This window comes from Neolamprologus brichardi, unplaced genomic scaffold (assembly GCF_056152115.1).
Source record: "Neolamprologus brichardi isolate AB-2024 unplaced genomic scaffold, ASM5615211v1 NODE_ptg000031l+_length_7269946_cov_1, whole genome shotgun sequence".
Classification (NCBI taxonomy): domain Eukaryota; kingdom Metazoa; phylum Chordata; class Actinopteri; order Cichliformes; family Cichlidae; genus Neolamprologus; species Neolamprologus brichardi.
This window is the reverse complement of record NW_028270136.1, coordinates 5,447,876-5,467,979: the sequence shown is the minus strand read 5'-3', so window position 1 is coordinate 5,467,979 and position 20,104 is coordinate 5,447,876. Positions and strand designations below refer to the sequence as shown.

General features: G+C 44.3%; 1 protein-coding gene and 1 long non-coding RNA gene across 2 annotated transcripts; one reads left to right on the top strand and one right to left on the bottom strand.

Moving 5' to 3' along the window:
* Positions 1-4,930: 4,930 nt before the first annotated feature.
* On the top strand, positions 4,931-7,647 carry LOC118455641 (uncharacterized). The gene is made up of 3 exons (XR_004844218.2): positions 4,931-5,013; positions 6,880-7,026; positions 7,574-7,647. It is a non-coding gene; the product is annotated as an uncharacterized LOC118455641 (long non-coding RNA).
* A 5,487-nt stretch (positions 7,648-13,134) lies between these two features.
* LOC102795049 (transmembrane protein 106B-like) lies at positions 13,135-19,729 on the bottom strand. The gene is made up of 8 exons (XM_087837318.1): positions 19,475-19,729; positions 17,814-18,008; positions 17,467-17,530; positions 17,248-17,401; positions 17,024-17,164; positions 14,645-14,688; positions 14,277-14,330; positions 13,135-13,842 (listed from the first exon to the last, which is right to left on the bottom strand). Exons 2-8 carry the CDS (start codon positions 18,004-18,006, stop codon positions 13,722-13,724), a joined length of 771 nt encoding a protein of 256 aa, XP_087693444.1. The 5' UTR covers positions 18,007-18,008; positions 19,475-19,729; the 3' UTR covers positions 13,135-13,721.
* Between the last annotated feature and the right edge of the window lie 375 nt (positions 19,730-20,104).

Below are 20,104 nucleotides of genomic sequence, written 5' to 3'. Positions count from 1 at the left end.
GAAGCAGAAATTCATATCAATGTTACCTGATGATGCTGAGATTCATCGACTGATCCACCTTCATACCAACTATGCATAAGAAAATCCATTAGACCAAAGTTTGTATTCCCATTTTCTAATATTTTATTATTACATTAAACAGCACAAAGTTCAGCTTTGAACACAAACAGCTGACTCGGTTTGACTTTCTTACTCTGAGCACGTTTCAGAGCCTGTGCTTTTTCACTTTTACTTGAGTAAATAAGTTGAACCGCTGCTTCAACTGTTACTGGAGTGTTTTTTACGCTACAGGCCACTTGACCACTTGAAAAATGTAAAAAAAATAAATAAATAAATCATGTTGGATCTTAACGAGGTTCCAAGTAGAGCAGAAGAAGAAGAAATGGGAGTGAGATGAAACATATTTTGAGAAATTTATTACTTAAATTTATTATTAAACTGAAACCGGCTGTTTTACAGCTGATCAAAGCCGGATGGGCGACTCGCCTTCCTCTTCCTCTCTCTCTCCCTCGCTCGCTCTCGGCTACGTAACGAGGTTAATTGTGCGTCCACCTGCATGTTGATTGCAGGCGTCGGTCCGTGCAAAAAGAGTTTTCTCTTGGGTCATTCCTCCCGTGATTTTGGCGAAAAGCCGCAGTAAATGCTGGCACACACGCATCGATCAGCAAGTGAGCAGATCGCACGACAGCTACAGGTAACCTCCTGTACCGGATGTTCCCTCCGAGTTTGTAATGATCTAGTTTTGCGGTCCTGCTGTTTCTGTTTCACTCCGGCGTTGCGGAGAGAGCTGGTGCAGGATGCCGCCTCCGGTCCTGGGTAAGCAGTCACAATCACAGGACGCTGAGGTTATTATTAGTGATGGTGAGATGAAGCCTCGTGATGAACTGAAGCTTCCATCCAACTGGTCGACTCATGGTCCGAAGCATTGTGATGATTCGTTTGCTCTACTGCGCCATCAAGTGGACGATTTAAGTGAAACAGGCTCTGTGATTATAATGATCTGTAAACCTCTAAACCAGGGGTCTGCAACCTTTTACACCCAAAGAGCCATTTGGACCCGGTTTCCACGCAAAAGAAAACACTGGGAGCCGCAAATACTTTTTGACATCTAAAATGAAGATAACACTGTATGTATTGTTTTTTACCTTCATGCTTTGTGTGAACAACTAAGGTGTGTTGCTTATGAAATCCATGAAGTGCTACAGAAAAAATTACATTTTATTCATGTAATCAACACATTTTGAACTCTTAAAGAAATATAACCAAAGGAAAGACACCAACCTGAACTAAAATGATCCAGCAAACAAAACTGTTCTCAGCCACCACCCTTATATCGCCTTTGGGCTGTTGGAGCCTTGACCTGACTTTTAAAAAATAATTGGTAAAAAAGCACTATGCTGATGAAAAATTAAAAATAGATATTTGCAAAATTCTGCCTAAATATGTATTTTACCAGGTTAATGCGTGCGGTGGGGCGTGGTCTGCAGCGCTGCTGCAGGGGAGGCGGACGCACCTGAGCCACACCCGCAATCACGCCTCGCTGCCTTTACGTCTGCGCTATCTGTGCTGTTGTGTTGTTGGTGGTGTATGTCGGGCTGTGAAGTGAAAAGCTACAGCCGGCTGTATGCGTACAGCAAACGTGTGTGAAAAGTGGTCAATAAAGAGATGCTGAAAAGCGTGTTCATGCAAACATCGTCGGTCTGCCGTGATATGTTTACAATAAGACTTATGGTCCCGAACCTCTGCGCACAGCGTCTGCAAATCGGGGCTGTACGAAGTCAGTTTACGCAGGACTGTAAGCTGTCATCTGTGAGGCGTGAGCGGTGTTTGTCTTTAACATAGTTCATGGTGGAGCTGCTGACATAATGTGGATCCGAAGATCCATAACTGGCCTACCTGGGGTTGAAAGTCTCGATAAATGCACGGCGTTTCGGCGGGTACACCGGAGTGTGACGCTTATTTTGAGCGATGAAAAAATAATAGAATATAATTTTATTTTTATATTTCAATATCACAATAACCTTCCAATTTAGAACTACAAGTTAAAAAAAAGAACTAAACACAAATAAAATACACTTCAGCTAAATACTAATTTATTTTCCCAAACCACGCGGAGCCGCAGTATAAGGACTAAAGAGCCACATGCGGCTCTGGAGCCGCAGGTTGCCGACCCCTGCTCTAAACTGAATAAATAAATAGTTTTCATGGTTATTTATCCCGAATATTGTCTCAGTGTGTCTGATACAAAAGAGAAAGTGGAAACTTTCAGGACAGAGTTTTGGTGTGATTGTGTAACTGTGTCGTCACTGATTTCTAGAATCGATTCAATTCGGGGAAATTTTGCCTCAGACAGGCAGAAATATTATAATCAGATCATGCATCAGTACATTTACATATTTTTAGATCTATAAAAAGAAGCTGACACTTGTGAGACTTTATCAGAGGTGTGAGCATCACAGCAGAGGCCTTTGTGTCAAAGTAGCTGAGGATAAAACACAGAAGGAGATTTTCCTGTTCTGGGATTTTATAAAAATATTCTGCAGTAGATCAAAAACGAAAGAAAACCCTTAATCAACACATGAACATTACCTGATGCTGCTGAGAAATATCCTGTCTCAGAGTGACTCTGAAAAACTAGTTCATGCATTTATTACTTCCAGCGTTCCTCCCTGTCCAGGATGTTACATCCTCATCATTGAAAGAGTGTCCACTGGCCTGTAGATGTAAATAGACTGCAGAGTCCTGGCCTGACGAGGTCGCTCTTCTGTGTTGTCCCATCCGCTTCACCAAAGGTTGTTTGTTTCCCCGATGTATAAATCCTGACAATCCTCCGGCACTTAACAGCGTACAGTATAATCTGGTTTGAAGAACGCTGGTTTGAGGGCGGAGTCAAGGAGGCCATTTACGTGAAAGGGGAAAGACCATCTCTGAATGGAGGAGGGGCCTAAGGGTACATCTGTTACCATCTTACAATGCTGTGATTGCAGCCATTCCCCAACTCTCTGTGAGTGGTACTCATGGTTATTGATCAGTGGTTGTTGATCAATGGTCATGAGAATTTGCATAATTATGATTAAGGACTGACCTCCCAGCCCATTGTTCCTTCAGTGGGCTGGTTTCAGTCATTATGCAAATGTACTGTTTATAAGATTGAAACCTGCAGTCAGCTGAGACTGAAGACGTCACCTGATGATGACGAAACGTTTCTCCCAGAAAACGCTACGTCCAGATGAACAGAATCAACTTTTGGAGAATCAGCAAATGAGCACTAAGAATATGTTTATTCCTTAAGTTTCCCCCTTTTCGTGTTTCCTGAGAAACACGACATAATTCCTGATTTATCCCATTAAGTTTACTTGCATGTTAAAAGCCCAGGGTATAACATCAGTGATTATGCTAAACAACACGAAACATTTCACTTGCCCAACCATTTAGATCATCCGTCCCCTCAACAGGTTGTATGTTTTCAATGTTCCCTTATTATTGTGGCATAAGTTTGTTTATGAGTCAAAAGTGGCCTTGCTTTACAAGCCTTTATTACTAAAATACATAAAACAATATAATCAGAAAATAAGCAATAAGAATGTGTTTATTCCTTAACAGCCTCTGTTTAAATTAAGGTGGAGGAGTGGACCCGTGTTTGGTCTCTTTGCATCAACCAAGAGCCAACAACAGCAAACTCAAACTGCTCTGAAAGCTTTTATAGACTTTAATGAACAGATAAAACTTTAAAAACAACAATAAAAAAATGTTTATCTCAGGGTCGGGCTCAGGTCGCTGCAGGATCTCAGACTCCCTCCTCTCCAGAGCGTCCTGCCAACCACATGCCTCAGCTGGTCCTCTAACAATAGAAAATTCACTTGTTTTCAGGGTATAAAATAACCAGGGTCAGGGTTCTGTTGGTTGCCAAGTTCCACTTTCATTTTTATTTACTTATTATGGTATTTCCACCATGGGGCCCACAACAACATCTTAGCACTGCACAGATGGTCTCTGTGGCCCGTTCAGCATCACCAGATGTTACTTTTTTTTTTTTTTTTAGCTAACCGTTTAATATAAAACATCCAACTTGTATAGAAAGAACTGGAAAAGAAAGCTTTCTATGGTGTGACGGCTGGATTAACACGAGAAAGTAAAAATATGAAGAATTGGTGCAGAAACCTTCCAGAGTTCATTCTGGATCCATGCCACCACGCTGTCCACTGGCACGCTCTCTGATTGGAAATGTTTGTCCAAAGTTTGTTTCCAATCACACATTCAGTGTTCCCACACAAGCGTGGTGGCGATGTGCTTCCCTCAGACCGGTCCTTTCTGTGCTTCGGTGTTTCCTGCCAGTGCTTGTTAGTTTAAGCACTCACTTCTCTTTTCTTTTAATGCCACATTTTAATCATCAGCACTTTTCGATGCATTCAAATCACTTCGTGTGGCTCACACCCATGGTCACTGCAGAACTTCAGCTTGCAGTTTAGTTCTTACATGTTGTAAAGTCTGTATTTCAAACGGTGAGATCTCTACAAGCACTCGGTCTTCGATTGAGAGAATGAAATGTTTTCTCAATGATTAAACAACACCTGAGCCCGTCCACATTTACCTTTAACTCTTCTGTAACAAACCTCCTGACTGACTTTCTTCACTTCCTGTCTGCTACATTTAATGTTTTGTGACATATGCAGCAGAGTTCAAAGGTCTGTGACCCCCAGCCTCACCTAACAAGGACTTCTTCTTCTCCAGGTCTAAACTTGCATCTTTTAAGACCTTCAGTGAAAGTTGGTGAATTTAAAATGAACACAGAAGCTCAACAGCACACAGCCATGTCAGGGTGGGACCATGGTTAGTGAACCATGGAGGGTGGAGGCAGCAGATTTACCCACACTCCCCTGCCAATCTGTTCCTCTGTAACAAAGCAGCCCAGCGTTGTGTTGCCAGGAGGCTCTCCTTATCGAGGTCAGAGTGACACTGACACTCAGCAGTGCTCAGCCTGGACAGCTTCTTTGTCTCCTGAGGACAAGTCAGGTGAGTAAAACTCTCATTTGCTCATTAAGACCACAGCGACTGTCTGTGCTGATATTTATTCACACGTAATCTTTAACAGCTGAAAGTCCAGGAATCCAGAAGAAAATAGTTCAAATTAATCATGTCTTCATTCATTGAGTGTGGAAACATGATGCAAAATCTGGGTGTGCCTTTGTCATTACACAAAGTCTGAATCTCTGTATCATATGTGTGTAACATGATGTTTTCCATAGCTTCAAACTCTGACAGTGTGAATCAATGTTCGAGATGTGTGGCATCATTTAAATGTTGTGTTCGTTTGAAGCGTGCAGGGCTCACACAGAGCAGGTGAGACGGGACCCAGCACAGTAATCAGAGTAGCTGGTGGCAGTGGTTGGGTGCTGTATCATGTAGCTGCTGTGAGATAAAGCACAGTGTTTGTAATCCAATCCTCCCCAGCAGCAGCACATGCTGCTCGAGTCACTTTGAATCGTGAAAATGAGAGAGTGTGAGGATAAAGAGCAGAGACATACCTGTGCAGGTGTCAGAAGTGGACCTCCGTGTGGTTGACACAATCTTGGTTAGGGGTGGGCGATATAAACGATATACGATAGAAACGATATAAATTTGGCCAACGATAGAGATTTTGACTATACCGCTCTATCGCGATGGCGCATGTTGATCATGTCATCAAGCTGCGCCTGTTTTGGTCGAAAGCATCGTAGCGGCTAAAACCATTATCATCTGAAAATTATGGCGGTCGACAGTCACAGCAAAGAGATGAAGCACTTTTGAAATATGGGAAAGCCAAAAACTGCGCTTCCTCCACTTCCGTAACATTGATTCATTAATGCTGAATTCTCTGCAGCTGTTCCCATGTTGTTGCAGTATATTAATAACTAACCTCGTATTGTGGATGAATGATCTCAGTTGTTCTCCTGACTGAAGTTTGGCCCGTGTATAGCATCCTGCTATGATTGCATTTGTTCCTGACCACCAGAATCCCTCACGTTAACTTTTATCGAGTGGAAAAAAGTTGGCGTTCATCCTCCAGCTTCACTGTGCTAATGCTATGCTAACATAGCTGTGTCGCTAGCAATCACGTAGCACAACATGTTTAGGTGGAAGCTAGCAAGCTAACTTCCTGTTAACTTCTAACTCCGTTAAATTTAATAAATTCTGTTTTCATGGATGTTAAACTTAATTGTTACACCTGGTAAAGCAGCAACGCTGATCATTTTATTAAAGATGAAAGAATTTAGACCGTTTTTAACTCTTAGTGTTCGTTTGACTTTGGGACCTGAATGAATTTTAGGCCATATCGCCCAGCTCTAATCTTGGTGTGTGAAAGGATGTCTGAGGAATGGAAAAGTACTGATGCTCGTTATCCGTTACAAAGGTGAGAGCTGTAGTAACTAAGGGCTAAAGCTGAAGAGAAACCGTGAAAGTACCAGAGAGAGTCGTTGAAGAAAAGCACTGCAGACGTGACGGTGCTTGATTGTGCTGATGGAGGAGGACCGATGGAGCTTCACTGTGTCTTTGTGGATCAGAGGAAGCAGATGAGATGTGGTGCTGCATGAGGAAGTCATGAGAGGGTGGTGAGGTGTGAGTGCACAGATGGGTTCAGATGAGCAGCAGACTCAGCATACACTGGTCAGGTCTTCTTCCTCTCTCCATCCATGAGGTGTAGAGGCTTCAGGTGTTTGCTCCTGACACTGACCGTCTCTCTATTTCCAATCTGCATCCTGGCTTTGATGTCATGTAACATCATGCATAAATGAAGATGATAAGGGAACGGGTTTCCATGGCAACTGAACTTCCCATGTCCTCCAAACTTCACACCTTCATCTCTACATTTACCCCAGTTCTCTTTTTATGTACTTCCAGAGGTGACCTTCAGTGCAGGCACACCACAAAGGTTTACAGTGTCCACGTCTCCGTAGCCCAGACCCACTCGAGATGTCAGCAATGCACTGGGAGGCCAGGCGACGGCAGGCTGCTCTGGACCGCAGGATGGCCCGAGACAAGCAGCCGGTGAGCAAGCAGCTAACATACATAAATGTTCACTTATGAAACTTTCCGTGTTTTTAAATATGAAATGACATCAAGTGTAACCAGAATCTGAACATTTTTATTACATTGGCAACATCTCCAGATTGTATATACTCGGGAAACTGTAATTAGATCCTGTCACAAACCATCCATCCTCATCCACTTATATCAGGTCACAGGAGGGCTGCAGCCTTTCCCAGCACAGAGCGAGAGGCACAGACGACCATTCACACCCACAATTTACAATCACCAGTGGACCTAAACCCACTAACTGCATGTCTTTCACCATAACAGGTCTTTCATTAAGTTTCAGTGCTTGTAATACTTTGTCCTGCTGACTGATCCATGCCAATCCAAGTGTGTCGAGGCTTCAAGTCAGGAGCTATCACTCTTAGTTGGAAGTTAAAGAACTTCAACTCTCTGGCTCATCCTCCCTGTAACACATTGTTCTGATGATCTGAGCACTGAAGGTTCTTTAAACTGCAGATGAGTTCAGCGTTGACTGTTGTGTCCATCTTTCTCTTTACAGTTGGTGCACATGAGAAGCTCTTCTGACACCAATCCAACCAAATCAAATGCAACACAAGAACAACGAGGTAGGAGCAGGCTTTTAACTATCACGATCCTCGAAGTACAGCTGGGGGGGTTGGTGGGGTGGGGCAGCGATCCTCTAGATTATCTACTTCCACTTATTGATCACCCAAACACCCAGATTGAGTTTAAGTTCATTTGAAAGCCTGATGCTTAGTCTTGTCCAGCCAAGCTGGAAAACTGAAAAAACAGTTTTATTTGTTATCATCTCTAAGCCGAATCCTTACTCTGACTTCTTCTCTGATTTCTCGTTCATGGAACAAAACACAGGGAGAAAAACATGTAAACAGGAAGGTTAAACGAGACAACATGGAGACAGAAATATAACTAAACATAGCAGCCATAACCAAGTTTAACTCAATACTAACTACTAGAAAACTAAAACATAACACAGAAAAAAACACCACAAACTCAAAAGCTGGGTCACATGACCCAGAACCACGACAGTTATTCGACTCAATTGGCTTCTCTCAAACTGTAAAAGAACCCACCCACCACTTTAATCACACTCTAGATCTTGTTTTAACATATGGCATAGAAACTGAACATTTAACAGTGTTTCCTGAAAACCCTCTCCTGTCTGATCATTTCTTGATAACATTTACATTTACAATAATTGATTACGCAGCAGTGGAGAGTGGACTTTATCAAAGTAGATGTCTTTCTGAAAGCGCTGTAACTAAGTTTAAGAATATAATCCAGCCACTGTTATCATCGTCAATGCCCTGTACCAACACAGAGCAGAGCAGCTATCTGAACGCTGCTCCAACAGAGGTCGATTATCTTGTTAATAATTTCACCTCCTCACTACGTACGACTCTGGATACTGTAGCTCCAGTGAAAACTAAGGTCTCTAATCAGAAGTACCTGACCCCGTGGTATAATTCTCAAACACGTACCCTAAAGCAGATGACTCGTAATCTGGAGAGGAAATGGCGTGTCACAAATTTAGAGGATCATCATTTAGCCTGGAGAAATAGTTTGTTGCTTTATAAGAAAGCCCTCCGCAAAGCCAGAACAGCTTACTATTCGTCACTGATTGAAGAAAATAAGAACAACCCCAGGTTTCTCTTCAGCACTGTAGCCAGGCTGACAAAAAGTCAGAGCTCTTTTGAGCCAACCATCCCTTTAACGTTAACTAGTGATGACTTCATGAACTTCTTCACAAATAAAATTTTTATCATTAGAGAAAAAATTACCAATAATCATCCCACAGATGTAATATTATCTACAGCTACTCTTAGTACCATTGATGTTAAGTTAGACTCTTTTTCTCCAATCGATCTTTCTGAGTTAACTTCAATAATTACTTCCTCCAAACCATCAACGTGTCTTTTAGACCCCATTCCTACAAAACTGCTCAAAGAAGTCCTGCCATTGATTAATTCTTCGATCTTAAATATGATCAACCTATCTCTAATAATCAGCTATGTACCACAGGCCTTCAAGGTGGCTGCAGTTAAACCTTTACTCAAAAAGCCATCTCTAGACCCAGCAGTCTTAGCTAATTATAGGCCAATCTCCAACCTTCCTTTCATATCAAAAATCCTTGAAAGAGTAGTTGTCAAACAGCTAACAGATCATCTGCAGAGGAATGGTTTATTTGAAGAGTTTCTTCAAATAAGCCTTTTCTTCAAAGGCTTAGGGAGGGGCAGCCTAATGGGATGAGAGGTAAACAAGAGAGGTAACATTTCCATGTGCTGTTTGTAGCCGGGAGTCCGCATCACTGTGAAGGTGACCTGAAGATGGATGACCATCACAACCCCAAGATTCCCAACAGGTTCTCAGTAGGTATCATTGACTTCCTGTGATGAGGCTCGGCCTGTGATTGTAGACTGGCAATGACTCATTTTCATTACGTTTATCAGGATCAGTCGTCTTAGTAACGGCCCATCTATTACAAACATTGATCTATTATCCATTTCTCTTCCAGTCTCTGCAGTACACCCAGCAGTGGTGAGGACAGCCTCAGCTCTCTCATGACAGCATGTGTGGAAGCAGCTGTTTCTGCATCTATCAGATAATAAATGAACATGACTCCATCCATGTGTCTGTTACTGGAGTTACAGAAGGACCCTCAGACAGTGTGACACATATTCACACTGAACAGCGAAGGCAGCAAAACTCTTATGAAGCTTCAGTGCTCGGTCACATACACATGCTCAAACACACAAACAGGTGTCTGACAATGCATGTGTAACACACCGAACACAAAAAGGAGAGATCAGGGTCATTGTTGCTATCATCAACAGCACTGGCACAGGGCAACTGTGTGCTTTGCAAAGGGAGGAGAGAGAAATGTAAGGCATGAAACACAGATGCACGTATAGCCATATTATTATTAAGTTATATTATTATTAAGAAGCTGCCTTCCTGTGTAAATTGCTCCTCCCACCTTAACTTTGTTCTTTAGCCTTTTCTGTGCTGACTCTCTCTAGTGTCTCCAGTCCTTCCCAGATTTTTCAGTTCCGCCTTCTATCCAGCAGGGGGCGTAACAAATACTTTGTTACTGTGCTTAAGTAGAAATTTCAGGTATCTGTACTTTACTCGAGTATTTTTTTCCTGACAAAGTTTTACTTTTACTGCCTACGTTATCAAAGAAATATCTGTACTTTCCACTCCTTACATTTACAGAGCAGATATACTTTTGATTTTAAGGGGAGTTATTTCATCACACCTTCAAACGTCAACAGCAGCACGTGGAAGGCCGTGCTGTTCATGCATTAATCACCAGAGGATGTCACAAAATGAGATGAAAAGGCAAAACCGTGTGAAACAGTCTGCAATTAAAGTGGGCCACTGTTTTTATTTTTCTGCACAGCATGACTGCAGGTCGTAAACTGCAGCTGCAGTACTTCAGCCTCTGCCAGGAGTGAACATGAATGGATCAGTATTTTTTAAGTGACTTCTATCAGTTCAACAACCATCAGCAAACACAACAACTGTTTGTTTGCAGTTTGTCTCAGTGTTGTTTAGAGGCTGCATGATAAACAGGTTAGGTTAAAGTAAACAACAGTGTGCTGGACTGCTGCTCAGCAGCGGCTGTGCTCATGGTCAGAGTTACGTTACATCGAGTGTAGCAGAGATTAATATGATTATTACAACACGTAACAAACCGACACTATGTGACAAATCGTCAGTATGTTACATGTTGGGAATGCTCTGGATTTTTAGCTGATGATGCTGAGATTCATTCACCTTTATACCAGCTGTATAGTGTCTAATATAAGACAGTTTAATAGTAAACTGTCAGTGTAGAGGACAGAAATCAGCCCAGACAATTCATAAAACATCAGCTGACTTGTTGAATTCAATTCTTTACATCCACAGAGCCGTGAGCAGCAGTACCCTCGATCAGCTGATCACTGAAGCTCTCGATAGAGACGACTGAGTCGTGATTCACAATCAGTCACAACATCTGACTTTAATGTTCCCCACTTGCTGAACCCTGACTGTGCTCATCTCCCTGTTTAAAGTCACCTCTACAGTGCACGCAGTAGAAAACTGATCTGATTGATTCCTTTCTGCTCACACTCCATTTGACTGATTCAAGCTGAGCACAAGTAGAATTAACACTTAGACTGAAATAAAGTTTTTATTCCCATCTACTAATATTATTTTAATATTACATTAATATAGCACAAGGTTCATTAAACATTCAAGGAGTTACTTTGAGTACTTTTCACTAGGGATGGGTACCGGTATCCGGTGCCATGATGGCACTGGTTCTGACATAAACGGTAGTAACCAGACCGAAAAGCAGCGCACATTTCGGTGCTTTATTTCCCTGAGCTGTGATAGGAGGGGTGGCTGTAGCTCAGGAGGTAGAGCAGGTCACCTACTAATCGGAAGGTTGGTGGTTCGATCCTTGGCTCCTCCAGTCTGCATGTCAAGTATCCTTGGGCAAGATACTAACCCCAAGTTGCTCCATCGGAGCATGAATGTGTGTGAATGTAGTTAGATAGCACTAAGTATAGATAAAGTGCTTGTGAGAATGGGTGTGATTGGGTGAATGTGGCGTGTTGTATAGAGCGCTTTGAGTACTCTGAGAGAGTAGAAAAGCGCTATATAAGAATCAGTCCATTTGATACACTTTAGATTCTAGCCAATCATTTTACGTTTCGAGCGTAGTAGGCGGGTCCAGGTACGTACGTTCTTTTAGAGCAGAGCTACAGATTAAAAACGCTCAAGGCGAAGCGGTCAAAGTCTGGCTGTACTTCACAGCAAAAGATGCAAACTCAGCAGCTGCAACAAGTGCTTTAAGCTGATACTGTGATGCTGTCAAAGGAGGTAACACCTCAAATCTGATGAAACACCTGGCGACGCATAGCGTTTTTTTTAAAAGCCGAGAAATGCGCCGTATTTGATAGCTTGCTGCGAGACCTCACACCGAGCACATCTACTGCGGGTGTGGTGCCTGTTATCGACCCGGAGTTAGCAACATCCCCCAAAAACCCAAAGAGGAGAGTCCTGGCCCCTAGCCCTGCCAGTGTAGCAGAAATGATGAGGATGATGATGCAGCAGCAGCCGTTCTTCTCTGCGTGAGTAGCTTAATGTTGTTCGTGTGTAATTTACGTTGAGTAGGCTAACCACGTTATTACATTAATGCATGTAAGGTGAACTAGCAAACATCATCATAGCTACATGCAGCTGTCTTCTTGTTTGATGGCAGATACTCCCTTCACCCTGGCCAAAAAGGCTAAAATGACCAAAGAAAAAGTGGAAAACACTTAAACATGAGAGGTTTTTGGACAAAGTTTGTGTTTTTTTCCATTGTTTAAGCTGCTTCCAGCCAAGAGTGATACCATATATGCCCCATAGCTGCAGAAAAGGCTAACATTGTTATCTTTTTACAAAAAAACAGCTGAACATGAGAGGTTTTTGGGCCAGTTTTGTGTTCTCCATTCTTTAAGCACCGGTTTGAGCACCGGTATCAGATAAAACCTAAACCATACCCATCCCTACTTTTCAGAGCCTGTACTTTCTCACTTTGGTTAACACGAGTATCTGTACGGACACTTTAGTCCAGATTGTCTGTACGTCTGCAGCCTCTCACCATCTCACAGCAGTGGAGCTGTCTGTGTTTAACACAGGACTGGAAACACTGGGCTGGAAACACTGGGCTGACTAACAAACTTCAACTAGCAGGAGCTGATTTGACGGTTTCAAAGCCACGATGCTGCGGTGTTCCCCCCCTGCATTCATTCACCAAACACAGGACTCAAACAGGCTCAAAGCTTTATTGGACTTGTGGAGAGGAAATGTCTGTCAGGAAGCTTTACAGGAAACCGCGTCATTTCATCAATGCACCAAAAACCAGAACATGGTGTTACTGTAGAGCTGCACTTACATGTGTTAAAGATCCCATTTACTTACATGTCAATTCATTCTAACACTGTGAGACCTGCAAAGGTATTTTGCTGCATAAAGTTTCTTAAAGATCTCTTTAAAAATAGCTCCAAAGCCTCACACGTGTTTATTAAACTGAAGTGGACAAGAAATAAAGAGCAGGCAGAAAATATACAGAAAAACCCAAAAACCCTGAAGAGCAGATGTGTTTGTGTGTAAAGAGAACTTGGCTAAGGAGAGGAAGACCAAAGTGATGAAGGTACAATTACTGAACAGTGACTTTCAGAGACGATCAAGTGGAGAATACTTGCTCACTTCTTTTGCAGTTTGGTGAATAAGCTCAAAAAGACAAATACTGAGCATGATGAAGATCATCTAATGATTGATAGGACTGCAGCTCACAGAGGGGGCAGCACATGCTGGACCACACTGGGTGCCACCCTGTAGGTCATTTTAATGGACTGCCCACAGTGATCAGGGTCACATGGTTACCACGTGACTTGCAGCTCGTCACAGTGAGACCATGTGAACCTTAGTTCAGTGGTTTGGCCCACAGCACCGCTTCACCTTCCTCTCCAGCCCAGACAGTTTAATCCAAAACCAAAGCAGCTGTTAACCTTCACACTGATTTTGCAGTCATTCACCATCCAGCCGAGACGGCGTCCTGCTCTAAATATCACAAAGCACATTCCTCTAGTTCACAGACACGTGCACAGCCTTTGTTATCTGTGCCTCCATCAGGGCGATGCGGCTTGCATGCTGTGTGGTACGGTGTTGTTTGCTCCACAGTCGATGTACTCGTACGTCTCCAGGGACAGCTGCTCATAGCGGGCCAGGCAGAAGACCGTCAGCGATATCCTGCAGAGAGATCACCACGAAAATCAACAAGCTGGAAACTGCAGACCTCCACAGAGTTTGAACACACTTCTCCCTCACCGACTCCCTGCTGGGAGCGGAGAAGAAGGATGGCCTACACACAAGTACCAGCAAACACTCATGAAGACCGAAGCAGACTCACTGCTCCGTCAGGACCATCTGATCTGGCTGCTGTTGTACATTCAGGTAATCACTGCTGGCTACAGTCATGTTCATACCTCAGCTGTGAATCTGTTCATGCTTCAAATGTTCAGATTTCAAATAATGTGAAAACCAATTAAAACAGCAAAGACCGACTAAACCACACTGTTAATAAAAGCTTGTTAACATCTAACTTTAAAACTTCTTTCTTGTATTTTCTGCACAAACTGAAGAAGATACGAGCTGAAACAAAAACAGGATGATGTCATACTTACTGTAGGTTCACATATAGAATATGGACAGGCAGCGACTCTTTCTTACAGTAGTTACTGCAGAGGGAGGACAGCAGAAACAGGAGAAGATTCACAAACAGAAACCAGCGGGACAAACTGTGCAGCAGCTGCTGAATGAGAGCGTAACACAGCAGAGCTGGATGCAAACAATACTTTGAACAATGTTCACCAGCTTTCTACATTAGCTGTGGAAAATGTAACGAATACACATCAGACTTAAGTCTACAGAGAAAGACTCAGACTTGGATACTTTGTGTCACATCTGCTGTTAGACAGCAAATGCATTAGAACAGATTCAGTGACCTCTGACCCCGCAGTAACCGCTCTGACCATAAATTCGTCCCACTCACCTCAAACCAGGGTCAGTCAGCTGGATGGGTATCATGAAGGAGTACTGCGAAGAAAGAGAGATGCGGAGTCATCCTCACTTACTGTGATACTCGTTGAACAAAGTCTCAACAACAGTAATCTTCCTTTAAAAAGCACAAAAATAACAGAAATCAGATCCATCAGTGAGGAAACGGCGCTCTGGACAAGTGAAATATTTACATGTTCGTTTTTGTTTCATGAACAAACCAAATAAAGCCGGTGACTGGGACATGTGAAAATCTGTTCAGCTGAAAACAAACAAAGTTCACTGCTGCAGTCACAGACACCCAAACATCAGCAGTGCTCTGACAGCCTGTTCAATCGTTATCTCTCACTCAGCAGGATTCATTAAAGGCAAACATCCTTCAAATAGTAGACTTTCCAGCCTCATACATCTGTCTTACCACAGTAACCATAACAACCAACCTCTCACTGGATGCAGAAAAAGCCTCTGACCATCTAAACTGGACATTTGTCCTGAAAACACTGGAAAAACACGGCTGTGGGCCGTCGTTTATCCGACGGATCGAAACACTACGATAAACCAAAAGCAGCAGTTGTAACAAACACGTTAATCTAACAAACTCACAGAGCTGCTACACAAGAAAAAAACACTAAAACTCAAACACCCATATGGACTTACCCCGACTTCACTGCAAATAGAAAACACGTCGCACGCCTGTGTCGCACGCCTGTGTCGCACGCCTGTGTCGCACGCCTCTGTCGCACGCCTGATCACAATCATTTCAACAACTCATTGACAGGAAACAGTTTCTCCAGTATAACCAACTCAAACACTCCACCAAAGCAAAGTATCAACAACACTCAGCTGGCACAACATCACTGCATCACAGCATCAATAAAACTGCAAAAACACCAAAAACACTCTGAATACCCTCTGATGACAACGAACCGCACACTCCAATCAACAAACAGCAAAAAGACTTCAACATGCACACAGACAGTCCAAGAATAGAGTCTGCACTAACAACACCAACAACTTAAAATACTACAGTCCTCACACACCACAGGACTGACTGACTCTGCACACATCACTGATGAGCACGTTAACACATCCTGGTCTCCCACCAACACACAACTTCTGGAAAGAAAAAAAACTACCAAAACATCCCAAACCCTCGACCACAACATCCCGCTGTGCCCCTCCGTCTGTTTACATGGTGATCTGGAAGAACTAAACATGAACTCCAAACAGATGAAAACAGTCCTGCTCAACAGGAAAAAGACTCACACATCCCAAAGCTTAGACCTCCTCACACAGCAGGTATCAATGGAACAACAATCAGCAACACATAAAAACCAATTTGAACATAGGGCTGCTCGATTATGGCAAAAATGATAATCACGATTATTTTCACTGAGATCTCGATTATTTGACGATATTTATTTAACATTAACAATGTTGAATAATGACTTTAAAGATTGTCATAAAATAATATAAAATAGTGCAAATACTGATAACAGTGCAAATGTTTGCAATATAAAAATAAATGAAAAAATGTAAACATCTATGTTTAGTGAACTTTGCTACAGTGTCGTAGCTGCACCACAGGGCAACACTGCAAAGTTTACACACTGTGTCTACTTGATCCACGTCTGACTCATGAACCCATAATGTTTCCACACCACTGAAGTTTTCTACCTCTTTTCAACCAACAGCAGTCACTCTCCTCTCCAAATAACTTCTGCTCAGCTTTCCGAGCTTCCCTCGGGTCCTCTTAATCAGCGGTCCCCAACCCCCGGGCCTCGGACCGGTACCGGTCCGTGAGTCGTTTGGTACCGGGCCGCGAGAGTTGAGGCTCAGGTGTGAAATGTATAGTTTTCAGGGTTTTTATCGGTTTTCAGCGTTATTTTGTTATCGTTTTTATCGTTAACTCGGTTTTCCTGGGTCTTTTCACGTGTGTTATGAATAAATCTTCTTTTTTTCGGTACCAGTACTAGTTTTATTTTGTTGTATTTATCCGCGACACCTTAAAGGCCGGTCCGTGAAAATATTGTCGGGCATAAACCGGTCCGTGGCGCAAAAAAGGTTGGAGACCGCTGCTCTTAATTGTTGTGACACGTGTTCGAAATGCAGAGAGGTGCGCTCGATTTGCCACACGGAGCAGCGCGAGAGTAAAGCACGAGGGAGGGGCTAATAATCGGCTCAGTCATTTTTAATGATCGTTGAAAGCCCAGATCGTAATCGAGGTTAAAATTAGATTAATTGAGCAGCCCTATTTGAACATTTCAAATATAAAAGCTGCTGAGCCACAGCAGGACACAAACACGCTCGTATTTATCTGCTACAGGTGTGTGCTCCTTTCTCTCACAGCTGTGGTGACCGCATCACATCTCACCGTCTTCACGGACAGAGGTTTGACAGACGCGACGTTCTTAATGGTCACCGTTCCCAGCACCGTGCCAAAGTTGAGCGCCTGCACCGTCAGGTTGTAGGCCTGCACCGCTGCAAAGTTGTTATTAGTGATGTTCAGCACGTTCTACAAAAGAAAGCAGAGAAATCATCGCGTCCTTCCCTCCACAGCCCGACTGCTCCATCATCACAGCCCGTCCCTCTCCTCACCGTGATGTTAATCTGCACGCCGTCGTGAGTGAAGTAAACAGAGGAGGAACTGACGGCTACTGGAGACAGAATCACGGAGCGTGGAAACAGGAAGAACAACACCAGGACGCTGACCAGGAGGCACAGCCCGACAGACAAGGCAACATACAGCTTCCTGAGGGAGGACGAAACATGAGAAACAGAAATGCACAACACAACCAGCATCAGCAGCACTCTTACGTGTGTCTGGGCCTCAGCCTCTGGTCAGTGCAGGGGATGACAGCAACCAGCTTGCTCTCCTGACCTGCAACACAGAACCAGGTTCTGAGATCAGAGAAGAAAGTGGGGCAGATGTGACGTCGTTGGGTCATCAAAGCAAACCGTGACTGGTCAGCCCTGCGGCACACCGCTGACCCCACTGGGTGCTTCCACCCTGTGACAGTGGGGAAGGCTGCAGCCCAACTGTCAGCTTCACAAGTGAAGTTAACATCAGATTCATCACCCAGCTCGAAAATAAAGGCGGCTGTGTCGATGGGAGGTCCCCACGAGGATATCAAACCACACATGCGTGTGTGTTGGTCCACTACCTCTGGGTATGCGCCCGGTGCCCTGACAGGTGGGACAGTGGACGGTGTCTGCTGAGCTGCATCTCCTGCTCCAGCTGGTCCTCTTGATGCTGTCCTTCTCACTGATAGGCTGGTTGTCATCTTCCTGTCCCGCCCCGCTGGGCTGGAGACAGTCCTTGGAGACATCCTCACACTGGCTTGGAGCAGCTCCCATACCTGAAGAAACAACAGATTACAAAACACACACACACACACACACACACACACACACACACACACACACACACACACACAGTACTGTGCAAAAGTTTTAGGCAGGTGTGAGAACATGCTGTAAACAAAGAATGCTTCAGAAACATAAATGACTGTTTATTGGCCCCAAATGATAATAATAATGGATTGGATTTATATAGCGCTTTTCAAGGCACCCAAAGCACTTTACAATGCCACTATTCATTCACTCTCACATTCACACACTGGTGGAGGCAGCTACAGTTGTAGCCACAGCTGCCCTGGGGCAGACTGATAGAGGCGAGGCTGCCATATCGCGCCATCGGCCCCTCTGACCAACACCAGCAGGCGGTAGGTGAAGTGTCTTGCCCAAGGACACAACGACCAGGACAGAGAGCCCGGGGATCGAACCGGCAACCTTCCAGTTACAGATGCGCTTCCCAACCCCCCAAGCCACGGTCGCCCGAACTGTGCCCTACAGCAGGACGACGAGGCCAAACACAGCGAGAGTCAAGAAGAACGAGTACTGAAGTGATGGTGTGGCCCCACAGAGCCCTGACCTCAACATCATCGAGTGTGTCTGCGATTACATGCAGAGACAGACGGAGGACGCCTACATCCACAGGAGATCTGTGCACTGATGTGATTTAATTTCTCTTTTGTTCATGTAGTGCACAGGTGTCCAACTCCAGGCCTCGAGGGCCGCTGTCCTGCAGGTTTTAGATGTGTCCTTGATCCAGCACAGCTGATTTAAATGGCTAGATTAGCTCCTCAACATGTCCTGCAGTTCTCCAGAGGCCTGGTAATGAACTCATCATGTGATTCAGGCGTGTTGACCCAGGGTGAGATCTAAAACCTGCAGGACACCGGCCCTCGAGGCCTGGAGTTCGACACCCCTGTGGGTGCGTTGGGTACAGCTGGCAGATTTTCCAGAACAAATCAGGAGCGATGGGAAAAACAGTCCTCATCTCTGACACTCCTGTAGCAGCTGCAATCCAACAGTTTCAAATCATTTTCTGAGTTATAAGGAAAAAATATTCATGTTGTGGAAGATGGACAGTGATGTGGATGAGCCCGGAAGGCTCAGGCCTGAAAAAAGACGTGAGAGTGGGTCACGTGAGTCAGAGTGGGTCACGTGAGTCAGAGTGGGTCACGTGAGTCAGAGTGGGTCACGTGGACGTGTGACTGCGTCATTAGTAGTTTTTCGCTCGTGAATAAAGGATTGCAGCGCCGTGTCCTCAGGCTGACACAGACGTGTTTAAATGCGTTCATTAAAACGTTGCTGTGACAGGTTTGCACGCGTGTCTCTAACCGTCCGTGAAAACGTCCACCCTTAAACTCGGAGCTGTGGACGACACGCCTGTGCTATGCTACATAACATAAGCGGAGCACACAAACAGCCGCCCCGTGTCTCCCCTCCTGCCCGTGACAGCACCGGGCTCGGCACGTACCTGGCCGCCGTGGGTCTCTGTTACGAAGCAGCCCGTGTCTGTGTGCTCATTCCTGCTGCACCTGAGCCTCGGCTGGCTAATGGTTATCACGTCGCTGACCCGCACGTAAACACTTCCTGTAGTAGCTGGCTGCGCTCGTTACGTAGCTGTTATCCCGGCTTCCTCTTTTTTATCGCAGGAGCTGGGAAGTTCCTGCGTGACCGCAGTCCGGAATATGACTCACAGGTCACTTCCTGTGTTTTCATTCGCTGAATCTGTGAGAGGAAGTGCTCCTCGTCCGTCTGACGTTAGTCACTGTCAGTTAAACTTCCTGTGATCACTGGGCCATAATAAACGTGCGATTTTGGCTTTGGCAGAACTGGCGTCGCTCACTTCAGCTGGTTTCCGGTATAAACGTGGCTTTAAGCGCAGTAAATACTCTCTACAGGGTTCAGCTTGGATTTTGGTTGCTCCCTTATTCAGATCGGGTTGCCACAGGTTTGCCTGTCCTGACAAAGCTGAAGGGATCTGTGTTTCCTCTCAGCTGTAAGCTGCGATCTTTAATTTGTTAATAATGTGTAAATCATTACATCATCACGTCGTTCAGCCACGCAAACAGATCCTGTTAAAACCTTTGACTCTGTCAGTAAA